The 22,160-nt window shown below is 41.6% G+C and overlaps 1 protein-coding gene across 1 annotated transcript; it reads right to left on the bottom strand.

The window, feature by feature from the left end:
* Positions 1 to 683: 683 nt before the first annotated feature.
* Positions 684 to 18,647, bottom strand: LOC124876052 (solute carrier family 13 member 2-like). The gene is made up of 12 exons (XM_047378538.1): positions 18,332 to 18,647; positions 6,518 to 6,646; positions 5,611 to 5,747; positions 4,479 to 4,726; positions 4,219 to 4,396; positions 4,011 to 4,133; positions 3,155 to 3,364; positions 2,460 to 2,560; positions 2,188 to 2,303; positions 1,661 to 1,822; positions 1,442 to 1,579; positions 684 to 1,310 (listed from the first exon to the last, which is right to left on the bottom strand). The coding sequence occupies exons 1-12, from the start codon at positions 18,440 to 18,442 to the stop codon at positions 1,179 to 1,181; spliced, it is 1,785 nt and encodes a 594-aa protein (XP_047234494.1). The 5' UTR covers positions 18,443 to 18,647; the 3' UTR covers positions 684 to 1,178.
* Between the last annotated feature and the right edge of the window lie 3,513 nt (positions 18,648 to 22,160).

Raw genomic sequence — 22,160 nt, 5'->3', positions numbered from 1 at the left:
TCCATGCTTACTAATGATTTCTGAAAGCTGATAATAGCATACACAATGATTTCAGAAGAGCACTAAAACTTTCAAAATAAAAGCCTCAACTTTCCATAATTATTATTGATTTTTTTTCAGCTGATAATGGCATACACAATGATTTTGGAACAGCAAGCAGCTTCTATATAACTAGTGGAAGTAACCCAGACCTGAAAGGACAACTATACTAGACTTTCAAAATAAGAGAAAACATGCTCTACAAAATAAAAGCCTTTACATTTTTAATTATAAATAATTGCAGGACTGGGCATTACAGTAATATTGGAGCTCATCCACTGTTAAAAATAGGACCATGTTGGCCATTTAAAATAAGGCTTACTGAAACTTAAAAAAAAAAAAAGCCTCAGTCTTCCATAGTTACTATGGATTTTGTGAGCTGACAAGAGCATAGAAAATGATTTTTAAATAGCAAGCGGGTTCTATTTAACTAATGGAACTAACCCAGACCTGAAAGTACCACCATGCTGGACTTTCAAAATAAGACAAAACATGCTCTACAAAATAAAAGCCTTTGCATTTTAAACAATAGATCATTTCAGGACTGAACTTCACACTAATGTTGGAGCTCACCCAGTGTTGGCCTTTTAAAATAAGGCTTACTGAAAATTTCAAAATAAAAGCCTCAGTCTTCCAGAGTCAATAGTAATATTTTAAGCTGATAATAGCATAGACAATGAATTTTAATAAAAATAGCAAGCTCTGGTCCGAGAAGCACGCACCAAGAGGCAGGCCCCGTCTAAATTTCTTCCGAAATTTTCTAGTTCATTCTACAATGGTCTCTTTCCTACATCTCTAAATATATAAATCTGAAGAATTGTTTATTAAATTTATTAGGTCCCCCCCATCTTAAGTGGAGAAAGAACTTGAAGACTATTTTACAAATTTGGACATAGACGTTTTTTCTTTTAATTTAGATGACACATTCTTGTATCTTTCTGAAAGCTTGTTTACTGGTGAGTGGATGGGACTCTGGAAAATATTGAATATTGTCTCTTTTGCATCAGAACATATCAACAGAGGCTATCAATTTATGTCAGTCAACTCTGATCAGGCCTCACCTCCCGATGTCCTGCTAAAACAGTTATAAAAATACTTTCAAAGGCATTACAGGTAGTGCCTCCACCTCTTATTGTAGTTCAGGGTTGACTGTGTGTGTTGTTGGCCCACTGAGGAAACGTGCCCATGTTAAACATGGCGTATCCCCAGGTGTTGATGCCTAAATTAATGCACAGGATCCCAATAATGTTCAGCATGAATCCAGCTCTCACCTGAGGGCACAAACAGCCACATTCTGGTCAGTTACAAGACAAAATCATTTAGGGTCTAGAGTCTTCATCTAAGCCTCGCTATGGTAAAATCTATAGTTGTTGCTATAATTAAGTATTTCCTTTAGTCTCACCATGTCAACGACTTTGAGGTTTCCAAAAGAGAAGGCGATGGCGTTGGGTGGCGTGGCCACAGGCAACATGAAAGCCAGAGAGGCAGCGATCGTGCAAGGCAGCATCACGTACAGCGGGTGTAACTGGATAGCTGTGGCCTAAGAGACACAAAACACATGTAAACGAATAGAAATACCAAAGATTTGCCTGAATATGTGTGAATGTTGCCCTCAGTTTACCATTGAAGCAAGTATGGGCAGGAACAGAGTGGTGGTGGCTGTATTGCTGGAGCATTCAGTGAATGTTGCCACAAGCAGAGAGAGCAGAATGGAGATGGCGAAGGGGGGGATTTTCTGCAGGGGCGCCAGACTTTCTCCCAGCCATTTGGACAAGCCTGAAATCTGCAAACATAAATGTAGAGCTAAAAACAAAGTATTTTAAATATCTCTATGGCTTACCAAAGAATTGGTTAACATATTTTTACAGGAAGCTAAAAAATAAATAACACGAAAAATGAATAAGAAAATAACGATTGAACAAAAAAACAATTTTTTTTATGTTTTTTATTTTACTGATATTTTACTGTACAAATTAAAATAAAACATATTTTTAAAAATGATAAATACATATACAAATGAATAGCTTAAAAAATAAGTAGTTAAATAAATAAATTAAAGTTGGAAGTATGAAACAACTTGTGAACCAATGAGTACTGTCTTATTGATTAGAAATAATTATAGTATCAGTATTGTTCCCTGGTGTTTACCTCACTGCCAGAAGCCAGAGCAAAGCCTCCACCCAGCAGCAGGATGATGTTCCAGGGCATTCGCTCATTGACCACTTGCCAGTTCAGCAGAGCTGGAGGTGCCTTAATCAGCTTACCTGTAACATCAAGTAAACTTTTAATATGCAAAAGTAATTAGTTAGGAAGACAAGCCCCATGTCTGGCAGTTAATGGTCAGCCTAGACTTAGATACTCTGAAATTGTTGCTTGATACAATATTAAAAAGATCAACTGAGATCCAGGCAACATCTCACCTGCCTCGGTGAAACCATAGCTGCCAAATGTGGGCAGCCGAGATGGGATGATGAAGAAAAGCATTGACATGAAGATGGCCACTGTTCCATCTGACACAAACCTAAGGAAACAATGAAAGTTACTTTAACATGTCACAATAAAAGCATTTCAGTTATAACATAAAAATATATTTTAAGAAAATCTCTACATCGTTTGTGATGAAAGACTTTTCATTGTTTGCCATGTAAAAAATTACTTTTGTGTTCTCTTTGTAGCATTGTTTTCCTAACCAGAACACATTACATTCAGCTGCAGGTTTAAAATCTTAGCCTCTGTACCCATTGAGTTACCAAAAAAATACTGGCATTTAAACAAAGTTGAATATAATAGAATAGAAATATCCTTTATTGTCCCATGGTGGAAAATTCACATGTAACAGTAGGAAAGTGCAAGGCAAATGAAAGCATGCAAATACACACATAGGTAAAATAAATAAATTAATAAATAACAATCTGCGCTGACTTTCTTGGTTCGACTCCCCAATTAAGACTCTTGCCTAATTCTCCAAGCAGAGATCATTCTGACTGCTCGCTACTGCAAGAAAATTAATTACTTGTAAATATATTCCATAGAACTCTTCCAAAACCTTGAAAGAAATACTAAAATAAAGTCATACAATGAATACTGTAAAAGAAAGGGAAACCACATGACTCACGCATCATCCTTGTTGAAGAGCACCGTGGCCCAGCCGGGTATGAAGCCCGGCTCCCTGGTGAACCAGAGCAGCACGAGCAGAATGAAGATGGTCAGTACTGCTCCCTCAGCAAACTTCATGCCACCAAGCTTCTTGTACTCTCCTCTCATCACAGCATACGCCTCCTTATCTCTGTCACTTTTTATACCACAACCAAAAGACTTCTTCAGGCTGAGTGAAAAAAATAAGCAGAAAGGTCAGAGCTACACAGAAAGCAGCTGAAACACGAGTCCATAAACCTTAAGATGATCAAAGTAAAGCACTAAACATTTAGAGCAGAATAACAACTTTTTCTATAAATGTCATCAATCCACAATTAACTGGAACTGCCTTATGTTTAGGAACATAAGGCTGACCTACAAAAACTGCTGTTGGGACAAAATATCTGTCCATATCAAGAAGCAATCATAAGAGAGATAACAATTTCTGGAAAGTCATTGTGATTGAATCAAGCAGGAAACAAGTCATAATACGAATGTAGGGCAAGGAATGTTCTCATTGTATTAGAAAATTTAAAAAATCTTCTATTTAGATGTGAATATATCTATTATTTATCATTTTTCTAAAGCTCCTGAAATGTGGTCTAATGTATTTTTAAAAAAGGCAGTTTTCATCCTATTAGAGCTCATTCTGCTCTGTTGCTAGGCAGACAAAAGGACAGTCTCAGCTCAAACGACTGGTAGGCTGTCTGTAAAAATCATATCTTGTTTTGATCACCACTTGAGAGAATCGAATTAACTTTGTAATTCTGAAAGCATAAGCAAACAACAGTAATACTTGACATTGCTTGAGTATACACATCCTCTGGTTCTCTTACTTGAAGCCAAGAAACATGAACTGAAGCCAGAGCCAGGAGATTGCCAACATGAGTACCATGTTTGGAAAAGCAAAGCCAAACCAGCTGGCAAAGTTGATCACACCTCCATTTTCAGGGAAGAGCCTTTGGAAAAAACAATAGTGATGAGAGGAGTAGAAAAAGGATGAGCTGTTTTGATACCTGTGAACTGATTGTATTGATGTCTCACTTGTCCATTTGACCCTTGAGGATGAGGTTGGGGGTGGTGCCTGTGAGGGTAGCAGTGCCGCCAATGCTCGCAGAGTAACACACACTCAGACTCATCCCTTTAGTCAGGAGGTCGTACTTTGCCTCCATAGCTTTTCTCCAAGAATCCTGCATGGACTCTTGAGTCACTTGAGGCTGAACTGTAATCCCAGAAAGTGAGAAGGCTATTAAATGGGTAATGATCTAAAACAAACCCATTCAAACTGCTGAGATTTTACTCACCCACTCCGTTCTCCAGCTGCAGCTTTGTGTCTGGCTTTTTTTCATCCGTGATTTCCTCCTTGCTCTCCAACTCAAACCCGAGGTTATCTTCTGCTGCGGTCTGGAGGTCTCGTTCTTCCGCCCGAGCTTCCGTTACCTGCAGCTGCTGCAACACAGCATGTGCGATGGGCAGCATCATTGCTGTTGTGGCCGTGTTGCTGATCCACATGGACAGGAAGGCAGACACAATCATGAAGCCCATCATCAACCTGTGAGAGTGGAGGAGATTTTGATTATCTTGAGCTGCATCATACAATAAATTTTGAGATGAATATTATTGTTTTATATTCAATATAATAAAAATAAAAACATTTATATAAGTTGTATGTATCAAAAATTCCTGGTTAGGTTTACGGACAGAAGACTGTTAGGTTATGTTCAGAATAAGATACTTTAGGCTTCAGTGTATTTGAATAATTCATTTTAAACTAACATCATATAAATTCATTACACACGCAGTGATATATGTGGATAATTTATTTTTGTCATGATTATTGCTCACAGCTTATGAAAACCTAAAATGAATAGGAATTTTAGTGCAGAAATATCAGCTTAATGAAAAGTATGTACTACACAGTGTCAGTACGTATTTGGGGCTTCTGCTACCATGGTCATTAAATCAGGTTTGTACTTTTGGCTGCGTGTATAGGAGACAAATTCTGCTGGACAATTATTAATGTTTTTGCTGCCACACTTTTTCCTTCCACTTAACTTCCCATTGATATGCCCTCTCTGCACACCCAAATTCTTATGTTGGACAGCTGTCAAGAGAGCAGGCTTCCTCGTGATTGTCTAGGCCAAAACTTAACATTTCTTTCTTTAAAATGTTTTTTTGTTGGTCTTATGTAAACTTCAAATTTTCTGAAAAATTTAATTTTGGATTTGTATTAGCTGTAAGACAAAATCATCTAAAATTAAAGGAAGGAACTATTGATATAAATCACTTATTTATATGAGTATGACTATATGTATTTTACTTTGTGTACTGTATTACTGAAACAAATTACAATTTTAGTGTTGTTCTAATTTATTGAGATGCAGCTGTTGACTCTGTATTTGCTGCAGATTAATTTTATCACACGTATCCTCTTACAGGGATGGACGAACACCAACCAGGAGAAGTACCCGGAGAGCGATGCGTTTATGAAGGTTCCAGTGCTCCACTGCGATGGCCACCAAAAGGCCGCCAATGAACAGCATATTTGAGTCTTTCAAATACTCAATACTGACCTGAAAAAAAATTAAAATAATTTTATTTATGACATTAAAACTATATCAAAAATAATTGGCTTCAGATCACTTGAATTTTAGTGGCCAATCCTAAGCTTATTGTGTCATTTTTACGTTTTATCTCAGTTCCTCTAATGTCCTTCGTTACCAGTCTCCTTAACTTTTGGGCCAAACATATTAAAGTTATGAAATTGCCAATTCAGATTCAGTATTTTTCTTTTTTTCTGTTGGCTTTTTCTTATGAGTGTCAGTATCTCAAATGCGCTAAACAGCCGACTGAACAACATTTTATCAGATCATATTTCTGTTATCTTAATCAGCCCAGAAATTCTCTGCAGTTTATGTGAATCTCTTTTTAAAATCTTAATTTATGCACCATTGCACCGCTGCCATTTTTCCATTAGACTTCTATTTGGATAGAAGCCCATGGCAGTTCAGATTAAAGACAGTCCTTTACACACAATGTTTAGCATTTTGCATGCTAAAAGATAGGTGGCATACCTGAAGGTGTTTCAGAGCTATTATCTGATTTAAACTCAGGTGGTATAGAAAATCAATACAATATTCTTGCTGATAGAATAGTTCTATATATGTATACTTTTTTATGTTCTGCACCTGCATCTAGTTTCTCTGCTTGAGTTTTATTTAACATGAGTTATCTTAAAAATCTTAAACATTCCTTTAAAAGTCTTAAAATGTTCCTGAGAAATCAAGAGCATACAGAAAGATTTTAACATAATGAGGTATAAAACAGCAAATGGTAACTGTACATCTCCAGCCTTCATGATGCCCATCATGGGGAACAGGACGACAGGGAGAAGAGCAGTCACAGCCAGAGGCATACACTCTGTGCACCAGTACAAAGCCATCAGGATGATTACATAGCCACATCTTGCTTCCTGTAAATACACACATGCACAAAATATACAGGTTAAAGTCTCAAATATGCTTACAAAGCAACCAAATATCGTTTATAATCATATATTCCTTTGAGCATGCTATTCCAATATAATATAATGTAATATAATATAATATAATATAATATAATATAATATAATATAATATAATATAATATAATATAATAACCCCTCCTTGAACCGCCACCTTAACGTGGTGGAGGGGTTTGAGTGCTCAAATGATCCTAGAGGCTATGTTGTCTGGGGCTTAAATGCCCCTGGTAGGGTCTCCCATGGCAAACAGGCTCTAGGTGACGGGTCAGACAAAGAGCGGTTCAAGAACCCCTCATGACGACTACAAAATTGAGGCACGTGATGTCGCCCGGTACGCCGGAGCCGGGGTCCCACCCTGGAGCCAGGTCTGGGGTCGGGACTCGTCGTAGAGTGCCTAGTGGCTGGGTTGCTCCTCGCGGGACCCGGCCGGGCCAAGCCCGAACGAGAGACCATCCCCCAGTGGGCCCACCACCTGCAGGGGAAACCGTGAGGGACCGGTGCAAAGAGGATTGGGCGGCGGACAAAGGTGGAGACCTCGGCGGCCCGATCCCCGGATGCTTAGGCTGGCTCTAGGGACGTGGAATGTCACCTCGCTGGTGGGGAAGGAGCCTGAGCTGGTGCGGGAGGTCGAGAGATATCGACTAGAAATAGTCGGGCTCGCCTCCACGCACAGCGTGGGCTCTGGAACCCATCTCCTCGAGAGGGGCTGGACTCTCTTCTACTCTGGAGTGGCCCACAGGGAGAGGCGGCGGGCTGGGGTGGGTTTGCTTGTCGCCCCCCAGCTCAGCTGTCTCGTGTTGGGGTTTACCCCAGTGGATGAGAGGGTCGCATCCCTGCGCCTTCGGGTTGGGGAGAGGTCTCTGACTATCATTTCAGCCTACGGGCCGAGCGGTAGTGCGGAGTACCCGGCCTTCTTGGCGTCCCTGTCGGGGGTGCTGGATAGTGCCCCTCCTGGGGACTCCATTATTCTGCTGTGGGACTTCAACGTCCACGTGGGAAACAACATTGACACCTGGAGAGGCGTGATCGGGAGGAATGGCCTCCCCGATCTGAATCCGAGCGGTGTTTTGTTATTGGACTTCTGTGCTAGTCACGGATTGTCCATAATGAACACCATGTTCAAACATAAGGGTGTCCATCAGTGCACTTGGCACCAGGATACCCTAGGCAGGAGGTCAATGATCGACTTTTTTGTCGTATCATCAGACCTTCGGCCGCATGTTTTGGACACTCGGGTGAAGAGAGGGGCTGAGCTGTCCACTGATCACCACCTGGTGGTGAGTTGGATCCGCTGGGGGAGGAGAAAGCCGGACAGACTTGGCAGGCCCAAGCGCATAGTGAGGGTCTGCTGGGAACGTCTGGCGGACCCCTTGGCCAGGGATGTATTCAACTCTCACCTCCGGGAGAGCTTTGACCAGATTCCGAGGGATGTTGGAGACATAGAGTCCGAGTGGACCATGTTCTCCGCATCTATTGTCGATGCTGCTGCCCGTAGCTGCAGCCGTAAGGTCTGCGGTGCCTGTCGCGGCGGCAATCCCCGAACCCGGTGGTGGACCTGGGAGGAGTTCGGTGAGGCCATGGAGAAGGACTACCGGTTGGCCCCAAAGCGATTCTGGCAAACCGTACGGCGCCTCAGGAGGGGGAAGCAGTGCTTCGCCAACACTGTTTACAGTGGGGGTGGGGAGCTGCTGACCTCGACTGGGGACATTATCGGCCGGTGGAAGGAATACTTCGAGGATCTCCTCAACCCTGCTATCACGCATTCCCTGGTGGAAACAGAGGCCGGGGACTCGGGGTTGGACTCTTTCATTACCCAGGCTGAAGTCACTGAGGTGGTTAAAAAGCTCCGTGGTGGCAGGGCTTCGGTGTTGGATGAGATCCACCCTGAGTAACTCAAGTCTTTGGATGTTGTGGGGCTGTCATGGTTGACACGCCTCTTCAACATTGCGTGGCGGACGGGGACAGTGCCTTTGGATTGGCAGACTGGGGTGGTGGTCCCCCTACATAAGAAGGGTGACCGGAGGGTGTGTTCCAACTACAGGGTATTGGAGAGGAGAGTCCGGCCGATAGTCGAAACCCGGCTTCAGGGGGAGCAATGTGGTTTTCGTCCCGGCCGTGGAACATTGGACCAGCTCTATACCCTCTACAGGGTGCTCGAGGGTTCATGGGAGTTTGCCCAACCGGTCCACATGTGTTTTGTGGACCTGGAGAAAGCATTCGACTGTGTCCCTCATGATGCCCTGTGGGGGGTGCTCCAGGAGTATGGAATCGGGGGCCCTTTACTAGGGGCCATCCGATCTCTGTACAAGCGGAGCAGGAGTTTGGTTCGCATTGCCGGCACTAATTCGGACCTGTTCCTGGTGCATGTTGGACTCCGGCAGGGCTGCCCTTTGTCACCGGTCCTGTTCATAACTTTTATGGACAGGATTTCTAGGCGCAGCCAAGGGCCAGAGGGGGTCTGGTTTGGGGACCAGAGGATTTCGTCTCTTCTTTTTGCAGATGATGTGGTCCTGCTGGCCCCGTCTAGCCAAGACCTACAGCATGCACTGGAGCGGTTCGCAGCTGAGTGTGAAGCGGCTGGGATGAAGATCAGCTCCTCCAAGTCCGAGGCCATGGCTCTCGACCGGAAAAGGGTGGCTTGTCCTCTTCAGGTTGGAGGGGAGTTCCTGCCTCAGGTGGAGGAGTTTAAGTATCTCGGGGTCTTGTTCACGAGTGAGGGAAGAATGGAGCGGGAGATTGACAGACGGATCGGTGCGGCTGCCACAGTAATGGGGGCGCTGTGCCGGTCCGTTGTAGTGAAGAGAGAGCTGAGCCGAAAAGCGAAGCTCTTGATTTACCGGACAGTCTACGTTCCTACCCTCACCTATGGCCATGAACTTTGGGTCATGACCGAAAGAACGAGATCCCGGATACAAGCGGCTGAAATGACCTTCCTCCACCTTCCTGGGAGGTGTTCCAGGCACGTCCCACCGGGAGGAGGCCCAGGGGACGGCCCAGGACACGCTGGAGGGACTATGTCTCTCGGCTGGCCTGGGAACGCCTTGGGTTCCCCCCGGAGGAGCTGGAGGAGGTGTCTGGGGAGAGGGACGTCTGGGCGTCTCTGCTGAGTCTGCTGCCCCCGCGACTCGGTCCCGGATAAAGCAGAAGATGAAGAGTACGAGTAATATAATAAATAATTACTAGTTCCTGGATAAAAATTATACTTAAAAGCATGAATGTGGTTAGAAACTGAGTTTTTGTCTGCTAAGACATTCTCCTCTCTAAATGTAAAAAACACTTTTATACTAATAAAAAGTGTTTAAGGTTGAACAACAATATACTATAACTAGAAACATCTGCATTTACTCCATAAAGGCTCTGTGTTGCTGTAAGGTCAATGGGTCGTTGCTCTTAGGAAGGAGCTCAACTGAAGTAGAAAAAATTGCCAAACTCTGCAAATTAGCTGAAATATTTTAACTGCTAATTTCTGGGTTGAAAACCTGTTGATAAAGCATTATAAGAAATTGAAAGACTTCAAGCTTTGATTTAGAGTAAAAAAAAAACCTCTTTGAATCCCTTTAAAAAATACAGTTTTGTAATATGCCAACATTAGCTAACTAGCTAACTATAGCTAATATCCTAGCATTAGCATATTAACAAATTGGTTAACACTTTTGTGTTAATTGCAACTAATAGAGATGAACATGTTCATATGGTATTGTTAATAAGTGTTCAAATATGTGGCAAACAATTTGCTAGCATCAGTTAAAAAGCTAACTTTGAATAACTTTATAACATGCTAACATTAGCATGTTAGCTAACTAGCAGAATTTAGGTAAAATGCTAATGATATGATGATGCTAGCATTGGCTAATATGGTAACAATATCATAATACAATTCATGCTAGTTTAAACTGTGATTTTGTAAAAACAGTAAAAGACATGGAAAGACATATAAAAGTTATAAAACACATAAAACAGATGTTTGTTTGTTTTTTTTTATCCAAAAGGGGAAGTGGTTAGCCTTTAATAGGCATGTTTCAATAACTTTTCAGTTTCTGTGGAAAAATGCTTAGACAAAGCCAAACATTTTAAAGGAATGAAAGTTTATATTTAGCAGAAGCCAGCAGAAGTCTTATCCAGAAAGAGCTGGACATTTTGGAGTTTGAATAGTTGGAACTGGGCAAGATGTCACAGTTACCTTGAAGCAGAAAGGCTATGGGTTCAATTTCCAGTCTGAGGTCTTTCTGCATGGAGTTTGCATGTATACCCCATGCATTTATAGTTGTTATATAATATTTACCACTTTAATATATCTTATTCCAATGCTGCGTTAGTCGATGTATGTTGCATATTTATGACAAATCTGACTAAGTTACTTGCAAACTGTTGACTACAGGTTTGGTATTTTACTCACACTTTTGTGGAAATATAAATGCCTTATTATTAGTAGTGTGGAAATATAAATGGCTTATTATTAGTAGCTAAGACTAAGATATATTTGGGACTTTGCTGCTTATAGATTGATTTTTATTAGGAGTTTTAGCTATGCTTTTGATAGTTAGAAAAAACATTAACACTAGCCTCTAGTATTATAACACACTGAGTGTTTATTATTCAAGGTTAAGGCTTGCATGTCTTTTCTCTCTGTATCGTGAGAAGCCGGCAGTGTAGTGGGGAGGCATGCTACTCCTCTTTGTGCTGACCGAAACTTCTAATAACTATTCAACCCTGAAGATTCGTGAAGACGTATGGAAAACAGTTCTTTATTAAATGATGAAATGTATCTAAGTTTCTTTGATACTGTAACAGTAGCCTCTGGTATTTTAAAACAATAAGTGTTCATTATTCAAGGATAAGGCTTGCAGGTGTTCTCTGTCTGTATCCACGTGTGGGAAACAATTCTTTGATTAAATAATGACATATATCTCTGTTTCTTTGTGTAAGGAATATGGTTATTGATTAATTAATATTCATCAAGAATCATAATTTAAAATAATAAAATATTAATTTCTTAACCAAAAATCATCACTTACGAATAGAAATCAGAGATATCCTCTGGTGTTGTGATTATGGGCTCAAAGCTCTTTAATAATTAAAAATTATTAACCAAAACCACAAACTGTCAATGTTTATTCAACCGCTTCACCGAAGGTGGGGGAACTTCGACCTTGTTTTGACAGATAAATCACTCTTGCACGAAATGAACACAAACGCTTCTCTTAATTATATATATGAAGATTTATTGAAGCCAAATAATCCTGATATACCATTATTCTGGTCCAAAACCTTCACCTAACTAACAAGCACCGTTCTACACAAAGGGAATAACAATGACTACCTAACAATAATAAGAAAAGAAATATATATATATGTATTTAGTGTCTATGAAGATCAAACCAGCAGTTTATGGACATAATGTGTAATTTGGGTTAAATGAAAGAAATCCTCCTGTTGTGTTGATGTCTCGATCGCAGCGATCAGCTGATGAAACGGTGGGGCCACGCCCCTTTAGCCACAACCAGCTGATCACCCCAAATCTTGACAAAGGGTCATAAACTCTGAGGCGGGAACCCAGTGCAAAATCTCCAGCAATAACACTGGAACAAAGAGTGGTCGGGCGAGGCCCAGACCGCAGCTGCCTTGAATGAAAAAGTTTTAAAAGTCCAACTTCTAACTCCTGGCTGATTTGGGATCAGCCGGACAAACATTAACCACGCACAATTCAGCAGCGCTTGCACAGCAAATAAAAATACAGCTCAGCAAAACATAATTCAATCAGTATTGCATGCAACAAGTTAATACCTTAGATTAACTACAGGTGATCCTACATCACCTTAACTGCCTCATCCTGCCCAGACCTCTAAATGCACCTATCCGGTTTACTATGAAAAGAACGAAATTACTTTGAAGTTGATTTCTGCTCTCCACCGGTTGAGGATGGATCAGGTCTGAAGAAAAGGAGGGGGGGAATCACGCGTCCGTGATCGAATTAAGGAAAACAAAAACGGTAACTTCTCTTCTGTCCAGGAGGGGGAAATATGAAGAACCTTTAGTCGACTGCATTACACAAGGAGGAAACTCTTCTCCTTGGACATAGAACCTCTGTAAGTTTTCACCTGCGCCGGTTGTGGCGCGGTCTTCGATCGGCAAATAAATCCTCTGATCTTCTCGTATCAGACAGATTTCCAGCTTTCAAGCTCTTCCGGGAATGGCCTTGTGGAGCAAAGGTTCGCCTGCGAGCTTGTTTCTCCAGGTATGCGCCCCCTATACGCTGTCCTGTTAGACAGGCGGGAAATGGCCCTGAAACTGCATCTCAGCCGGTTTATACTTCCAGTGACGTCAGAGTTGCGACGTCTGTTGAGCTGCGCATGTCAAAATGTGCGACCAAAATGGATGGCCCCAACATCCCCCCTAGGTTCGAAGAGTGTGATTAATCGCAGTCTTTGAAGCTACTGGGTCCATCCATCATAGGAGCTGAGACTCAATGATCCATGATCCGTGAAGAAGCAAAAGAAATAAAGAAAAAAACAAAAATACTGTCCCTGTGTTCCTCTTGGCAGGAACGGGAGTACACAGTTCAGTTTGTTTCTCAAAGGCCTATGACTGGGCAGGACAAGGTTAGCCTGGGCAGGACTAAACTCTGACTAACTCATACCTGTCTATGTCATTCAATGGGAAAAATACAAAACAATACATTCACATCATCATCACATTCTTTTGGTCATCAGCTCTGGTAACCCTGAGACAAAGTGAAACAACAATAAAAAGAAAGAAAAATAAAACAAGATAACCACATAATGGGGTCATAGCTTAGTCGTCCAATTGCAGTCAGGCACGGAAATCAGCCTGTGGCATTGGCAAAATGTATGGCCCCAACATTTGACACTGTTGCTGGGGAGACATCCACAGATAGAATGATTGTGTATGTAACTGAAAAAAAGGTGCTGGTCCAGCGTGGGGTATAAAATGTAATGAAACACAGCCCCAGTCTGACAACACACAGACGTTTTCAGGTACCCTTGTAAGTATGATGTATCCCCCTCAGAATTCAGATTGTTTTAATAAACGTCTTGAAACGTACAACTGATCTCTGACTGAGGATTGTCCTTTGGGGTGCCAAATAAAAAGAGTCGATGAGAGGTGAGGAGTAATGTAAGAGTTAACGGATGGCCGGTAAAGTTTTTCTACCTCGACACTTTCTGTTAAACTTTGCATTTTCATTCACTGTTGTGCAATGTCTATGCCAATAAATGTTGTGTCTATAATTATACAAAGTAATAGTTTAGGCTGAAATAGAGGTCTGGGGTCACCCAGAAAGATGCACAGTGTTTCCTCTGTGGCGGTCATCAATCCTTCCGTAGTTTTGTCATGATGCTGAGCAATCTGATACTGGCATGGTTTACTTCTTATTCCTGTCTGTATTGTTTATATTTTGCTTTCAGACACTTGAAACCAACCACAATATTCACTCTATAACTTTGTATCATTATACTGTACACACTAATGACTACATGCACCATCTTGGCAAACTGTTTTTGCAGTGACACAAATACAGGTCCTTCTCAAAAAATTAGAATATTGTGATAAAGTTCATTATTTTCTATAATGTAATGATGAAAATTTAATATTCATATATTTTAGATTCATTGCACACTAACTGAAATATTTCAGGTCTTTTATTGTCTTAATACGGATGATTGTGGCATACAGCTCATGAAAACCCAAAATTCCTATCTCACAAAATTAGCATATTTCATCCAACCAATAAAAGAAAAGTGTTTTTAATACAAAAAACATCAACCTTCAAATAATCATGTACAGTTATGCACTCAATACTTGGTCGGGAATCCTTTTGCAGAAATGACTGCTTCAATGCGGCGTGGCATGGAGGCAATCAGCTTGTGGCACTGCTGAGGTCTTATGGAGGCCCGGGATGCTTCGATAGCGGCATTTAGCTCATCCAGAGTGTTGGGTTTTGAGTCTCTCAACGTTCTCTTCACAATATCCCACAGATTCTCTATGGGGTTCAGGTCAGGAGAGTTGGCAGGCCAATTGAGCACAGTGATACCATGGTCAGTAAACCATTTACCAGTGGTTTTGGCACTGTGAGCAGGTACCAGGTCGTGCTGAAAAATGAAATCTTCATCTCCATAAAGCTTTTCAGCAGATGGAAGCATGAAGTGCTCCAAAATCTCCTGATAGCTAGCTGCATTGACCCTGCCCTTGATAAAACACAGTGGACCAACACCAGCAGCTGACACGGCACCCCAGACCATCACTGACTGTGGGTACTTGACACTGGACTTCTGGCATTTTGGCATTTCCTTCTCCCCAGTCTTCCTCCAGACTCTGGCACCTTGATTTCCGAATGACATGCAGAATTTGCTTTCATCCGAAAAAAGTACTTTGGACCACTGAGCAACAGTCCAGTGCTGCTTCTCTGTAGCCCAGGTCAGGCGCTGCTGCCGCTGTTTCAGGTTCAAAAGTGGCTTGACCTGGGGAATGCGGCACCTGTAGCCCATTTCCTGCACACGCCTGTGCACGGTGGCTCTGGATGTTTCTACTCCAGACTCAGTTCACTGCTTCCGCAGGTCCCCCGAGGTCTGGAATCGGCCCTTCTCCACAATCTTCCTCAGGGTCCGGTCACCTCTTCTCGTTGTGCAGCGTTTTCTGCCACACTTTTTCCTTCCCACAGACTTCCCACTGAGGTGCCTTGATACAGCACTCTGGGAACAGCCTATTCGTTCAGAAATTTCTTTCTGTGTCTTACCCTCTTGCTTGAGGGTGTCAATAGTGGCCTTCTGGACAGCAGTCAGGTCGGCAGTCTTACCCATAATTGGGGTTTTGAGTGATGAACCAGGCTGGGAGTTTTAAAGGCCTCAGGAATCTTTTGCAGGTGTTTAGAGTTAACTCGTTGATTCAGATGATTAGGTTCATAGCTCGTTTAGAGACCCTTTTAATAATATGCTAATTTTGTGAGATAGGAATTTTGGGTTTTCATGAGCTGTATGTCAAAATCATCCGTATTAAGACAATAAAAGACCTGAAATATTTCAGTTAGTGTGCAATGAATCTAAAATATATGAATGTTAAATTTTCATCATGACATTATGGAAAATAATGAACTTTATCACAATATGCTAATTTTTTGAGAAGGACCTGTACACATGTTGGTATTAGTAGGAGCAGTAAAACAGTCCATCTTTCTAAATCAGCAATTGTCACCACCCTTTTCTGTTGAGGATTGGGCAACAGAATTTCCTTTCCACTAGTGCAGCTCTTGCTCAACATTGGCATCAAGTGGGCAACAACTTGGTAAAATGAACAGCCCCAAAGTATCCTGTTCTGTTCAGAAAAGCATCAAGGACTGACTTAAATTGTGCAGGAAGTTGAAGTTGAAGGATGGACAATAGACAACTGTTGCAAAACCATTTTCTCTGTAGAATCATCCTTCATATAGTAGTGGACTTTGTTTATATAAGGAAAATAGAGACATATGAGTCTGATCGTGACAGTGAAGCATCCATGTTGGATTGCTTCTCATCCAATTGAATGGATTTCCTCCCAGTTATACCCAAGAACATAAGATTGCATCAAATGATTTACCAAGAACATTTGTCCCTCAATCCAGGCACAGTTTGGAAATGATCTGTGTTTTTACCAGCATAATGAAGCTCTGTGTCACACGGCAAAGTCATAAAGTGGCACAAGGATCATAACATTGATACTTCACAGCTCAACTCCATAAAGAACATGGGGCCATTTCTCAAAAAGAAATAGAAGCATACAAATTGTGATCAACTACATACACCAATAAAAAAAGTGTGAGTCAATGTCCATTAGGAGTGCATAAAACCTTTGACTGTGACTGTGTATTAAAAACAGAGGCACATTTGAATAAATTTTACTCAAGTAAAGAAGAAATGAAGCACAGAAGCAAAGGCAGACAATGAGATACTGTTATCCAGCTTTCATGTCATTTGTCTTATCACTGCCTCTCTAAAAAGGGCAATAAGACTTTACACTGGTAGATAGTGGCAACCCTTGATCATATAACAAACTGTTTGCTGTGCTCGTGTCTCACAAGATGGCTTTTATAACATTTAAACTATCCGACGCAAAGGTTTCCAGTGGTTAAATCCTACTTTGCTCTGCAGTTTCTTAGATATCAAACTGAATGTTTCTTTAAAAGAAAAAGATTTTAGAGATGATTGTTTGACAGTAATGTGGGTATTAATTGTAAATCTGATATTAGGAGGTAATGCAACAACTGCTAACATTTCTTATTTAAAATTTTGAAGGTAAGTAAAATAAAACGTGTTTCAGTCAATGTTTGAGGTGTCCTGTGGTTCTTTTTTCATGACATTCTGGATCATTAAACTTCAATGGTTTAAAAATAAAAAAGAAAGAACATGGGATTTCTTTCTTCATTTAAATTATTTCAAAACTTGGGTCACAGGAAAAAGTTGAGTGGAGCAGGTATGGACTGTGTAAGAAATCTGACCATGCAATTTGTTTTTTGGTTTTTTTCAGGGTTTTTAGATTTATACTAAAAGAGAAGTTGGGGAGTTACAGAAAACACATTCCTGTATAATGTTAAGATGTGTGATTTATTACATTAAAATAACAACCAGACCAGACAAATAACAGCCTAAGATAACACCATAAGATGTGATGGTTACAATGTTAGGGCAATAGGCTAAACCCGCATTGTTGTGATTTCACTAACGTTGACAGCAGAAGAAAGTATTTAGTGAGGGGAGTGACAAGAAATTACAAAATAACTTAACAAAACTATAGAATAATAAATATTTTCTTAGACCTAGTAACACAATTGTCCTCTCTTAGTCCTTCCAAGTATTGATAGAGTGAAAAAAAATGTAAGTTGCAAACGTTGAGATTGCGACACCCAAACTGTTAGGATTGCAGTGATTTAACTCTTAACCAATTTAAGTTGTGTATGAGAAATTTTGCATGTTAAAATAATTCACACCAATCATTCTGGTTTGGATTAATTTTAAATAAAACATTTTGTGAGCTCCTTTTATTATTTAGAAATAATTTCCTCTTGAAGTTATTTGAGACAGTTAAGTTACCAGTCTCACAAGCAATCTGGGCACTTCTTAATATTGTTCAAAATTTGAATTTTCTTTCTTGCTATATTCTCTCTGTAACTTATTTGCACAGATTTTGAGACAACATAAATCTAAGGAAACTCTAAAACTGACACGAAATCCCATGAAGAACCAATCTGAGTTAGTGGAGTTGTTTATAACAATATTAATGATGTATCTAAAGATTTAAGCTGTGCAATTTAGCATATGCTCATTTTACTTTTCATGTTATTAGTTGTGATTTTTTATTATTACACTAAAATAGATCCACCAACCTAAGATTTTAAAGTTTAATTTTTGAAAGGATTGAAAATATCTGTTTGGATGACAGGTTTAAAGATTCACCAAGCAGGCTTAACTCTCAACAATAATAGTAGCTCACTGGTACTTGTTTGCTTCTCAGATTCAAAGAGATTTTTATCAACTGGATGTCTGACATCAACTGTTTAAGTAAGAACACAGTTAGATAAATGTGAGGGCAGTGTGAGATAGAAAACATTTTACTCTGATTTCAACAGTTTAGCTCATTCATACTCACCGGGGTGGGAATGACCAGTGGCAGAGGAAGAAGGACAAGCGGAGTGACAAAGATGATGATGTAGTTGATGTGGTACCACAACCACTTAAACACATTGAACAAGCTGCCCATGATGATCTCAGAAAGATTAACAAACAGATGAAAGTTACAAAACTCCCCTCGAGCCTGACAGGCAAAAATGCCCAGGAAGCTGATTCAGGCACACACCAGTCCTGTGCAAGTCAGATGATCTAATAGTGGAGATGTGCACAGCAGAAAGCTACTTTGGTAAAAAAAAAAAAGACCTAAATCAATGCAATCCACTCTCTATGTTTGTGTTAGCACATCAAACATTAACCCAACACTGAAGTGTTCACAATCCTTGACACTGAAGGAGATGAAGCTCCTGATAAAGAGAGGGAGGCAGCTGTGCAGAAAGGGGGGAGGGACGGACAGATGGAGCCTATGATAGACAAACAATGGTTAGGTTTATCAGGTAAATGGAAGGTTATGGAAGACTTTTATACAAGGATACACAAGTTAAATCTCTAACAAAAGTTTTATTTACAAGGTAGGTGACCTAGTTTAAAGATCACTTATAATTCCACTGATATTCTTTGTCCTTTTATTATCTTCATACTTTTAATGTGTTCTTCTAAAGCTTTTTGGCCATTTAATTTTTTTATGCTACTATTTAGTTCTTCTTTCAGTTTAGACACAGAATCATTCTTTCCAAACACATTAGCTCTGCAGTGAAATGTTTTTAGCAATAAAATCAGTTGTTAAACTCCGATGGATCCATTTTCGCCTAACCCAGCATTATACAACACGTTGGGGGGGAAATAGACTTGAAGTTAAACTACACTGCTCAAAAAAATCAAGGGAACACTCAAATAACACATCCTAGATCTGAAAGAAAGAAATATTCTCATTGAATACTTTGTTCTGTACAAAGTTGAATGTGCTGACAACAAAATCACACAAAAATCATCAATGGAAATCACATTTATTAACCAATGGAGGCCTGGATTTGGAGTCACACACAAAATTAAAGTGGAAAAACACACTACGGGCTGATCCAACTTTGATGTAATGTCCTTAAAACAAGTCAAAATGAGGCTCAGTATTGTGTGTGGCCTCCATGTGCCTGTATGACCTCCCTACAACACGTGGTCATGCTCCTGATGAGACGGCGGATGGTCTCCTGAGGGATCTCCTCTCAGACCTGGACTAAAGCATCCGCCAACTCCTGGACAGTCTGTGGTGCAACGTGACGTTGGTGGATGGAGCGAGACATGATGTCCCAGATGTGCTCAATCGGATTCAGGTCTGGGGAACGGACGGGCCAGTTCATAGCTTCAGTGTCTTCATCTTGCAGGAACTGCTGACACACTCCAGCCACATGAGGTCTAGCATTGTCCTGTATTAGGAAGAACCCAGGGCCAACCGCACCAGCATATGGTCTCACAAGGGGTCTGAGGATTTCATCTCAGTACCTAATGGCAGTCAGGCTACATCTGGCGAGCACAATGAAATGCCACCCCACACCATTACTGACCACTGCCAAACCGGTCATGCTGAAGGATGTTGCAGGCAGCAGATCGCTCTTGTCAAAACAGAGCCGGTTCCAACAAAAGATTTAAAAGCAAAGAAGAAGATAAGACAAAGTCCAGCCCAAGAGGAGATCCTGAATCCATTTAAAATGGAGCCCTTGAACCCAGAAAGAGAAGATAGTGAAATCAGTGGCTCGGAAGAAGAAGAACCATCAGAACAGGAGACCTCTGGGGCAGAGAGTGATGACAGTGAAAGCCTGTTTTCAATCCCAGTGCAGCCGGAAACCCCTCACAAGCTACTCAAAGTAGGACAGAGAAAAGGGGAAAAGAAAGCAGTGGAAGTGTTTGACATCTACCGGGTCTCAGAAAGAATGGCCAGAGACCTGACATGGGGGCCGGTTCAAGCGAACGATGGCCGTCGAGCGTACATACCAGAAGCTGGACAGAGAGACTATCACATCCCGGCTGTATGGGCTGATCGCCTGGAAGACAAAGTCGAACTCAGGGTAAAAGCAACAGTTGGAGAATGGGTCAACATCCTAATGATGCCATCCTACCACACCCTAGCAACTTATCAGCCCCTGACCAGCAAGTTCAGATCTGCTTATGTTGGAGTTGTGCATGATGTGATGTTAAGAAGACTAAAGAAAGCCGCATACAAGTATGCACAAGAGATTGAGTGACATGTTGATGAGCTGTCAGCCGAGGAAGAAGAGGAAGAACCTCCACTGCCATCAACACCACGCTCCACAAGCAAGCCTATAAGGAAAATGTCTGAACAACACACGGCATCCAGCCCTGACGCTGATGTTTTTCATGAGTACAAAAAGATCAAGACCTTAGTTAGAGAGAAAAGATCAGAAGAAAGTAATGAGGATTACATCAAAGATGTGCGGCCGATGATTACCAATGCTACTGAAAGTGACGAAGCTAAAACGTTGTGGCTGAACCATGTAACAGCCCATCACCTTAGACAAGCAAGGAACAGCTCAAAGCCATTATAGGAGGTTGGTGTTGGAAGACATGCATGATGAAGACTCCCCGATCAGAAGAGCTAGACTGCGCAAGGATGGAGGTCAGCGCCTTGCACCAGTGTGGCATGTGCTTAAGGGGGACGAAATCTACACAGAAGTCGGAGAAGAACCCTATCTAGTGGACACCGGGGCTGAGGTATCCATGACTCGCAGAGGCCTAAAGACGACAGGATACCTTACGGTCCAATTTGCCAACGGGACCGTGGAAGAGATGCCGTATGGAACTTGGCAAGGAATCATTTGGATGAAGGGTCCATACAACCTCATCACCGTCACAGACTTGAAAGAACTCAACAAACCATGGGGAAAGCGCAGCTCTCTATCTCAAAGGCTGAGCCAGCTACGGTCAAGGTTAGTAAAAGTAGGATTGACTCAGAGTGGAACCGGGGCTCAAGAGTGGTACAAAGCAGTAGATGTGCCAGAAGTAACTGAACAGAAGCTGAAAGAAAGCGACTTCTCCCCGGCTGGGAAAGAGAAGTTACGGAAGATCATCACCTCAGCTAATGTGACCCGGTTCAAGAACGACTGTGGAGACCTGGGACCGAAGTATGTACACCTCATAGAAGGGGGAGTGCATCCACCTGTTCGACAGTATCCCCTGAACCCGGGTGCTGTTGAAGAAATTTATAAAATAGTAAAAGAATTGAGTGCTCTAGGAATCATCAGAGAAGAGCTAAATCCCATCACTAACAGTCCCATTCAAGCAGTAAAGAAACCAGAGTCAGCAGGAGGAGGTTAGAAGCCAGTAATCAACTTCAAGGCCCTCAATCGAAGAACCATAGCAAACCGAGCCAGCCTAATCAATCCCCAAGGAGCATTGAAGATGCTAAGTGTCAAGAAATATAAATCCTGCATTGACTTAGTCGGCACTGCATTCGAACAACCTCCTGACAATGAAGAACAACAGGCGCAGCCAAGTGGATGGTTTGGGGCCTAGGAATTGACTACCTGGGGACAGTTAATATTAGAAGTTGTTGCAAATCCAGACCTCCCCTTGGAGGACTTGCCCGACACTCCCAAGGAAAGGGGTGCTCGGAATACAGGGCTATACGACTTCACCACCAGTTTAGATGCCTGGGGCAGCCAGGGAGCCAGGCCCAAACAGAAGGTGGGAGAGTTCATAGTAACTTCTGAAAACTGGCATCGTGAAAGGGTGCTACAGATTCCAGGTACTGTGGCTCATTGGACAGACACACCCACTGACCCTGGCTCCACCCAGAGGGTACAACTGGCAGTGCAAATGGTTGTAGTCCCATTTAGAGG

The sequence above is a fragment of the Girardinichthys multiradiatus genome, chromosome 11 (assembly GCF_021462225.1).
Source record: "Girardinichthys multiradiatus isolate DD_20200921_A chromosome 11, DD_fGirMul_XY1, whole genome shotgun sequence".
Taxonomy (NCBI): domain Eukaryota; kingdom Metazoa; phylum Chordata; class Actinopteri; order Cyprinodontiformes; family Goodeidae; genus Girardinichthys; species Girardinichthys multiradiatus.
The sequence above is the reverse complement of the archived record's forward strand: the minus strand, read 5'-3'. Positions and strand labels throughout refer to the sequence as shown.

Excerpts from the sequence above, each read along its gene's own strand:
- LOC124876052 (XM_047378538.1), bottom strand. The coding sequence starts at position 18,442 with ATGGGCAGCTTGTTCAATGTGTTTAAGTGGTTGTGGTACCACATCAAC. Across the intron at positions 1,823-2,187 it reads CTCTGGCTTCTGGCAGTGAG|ATTTCAGGCTTGTCCAAATG; the intron begins GTAAACACCAGG and ends TTATGTTTGCAG. Across the intron at positions 1,580-1,660 it reads TGCCCATACTTGCTTCAATG|GCCACAGCTATCCAGTTACA; the intron begins GTAAACTGAGGG and ends TGTGTCTCTTAG.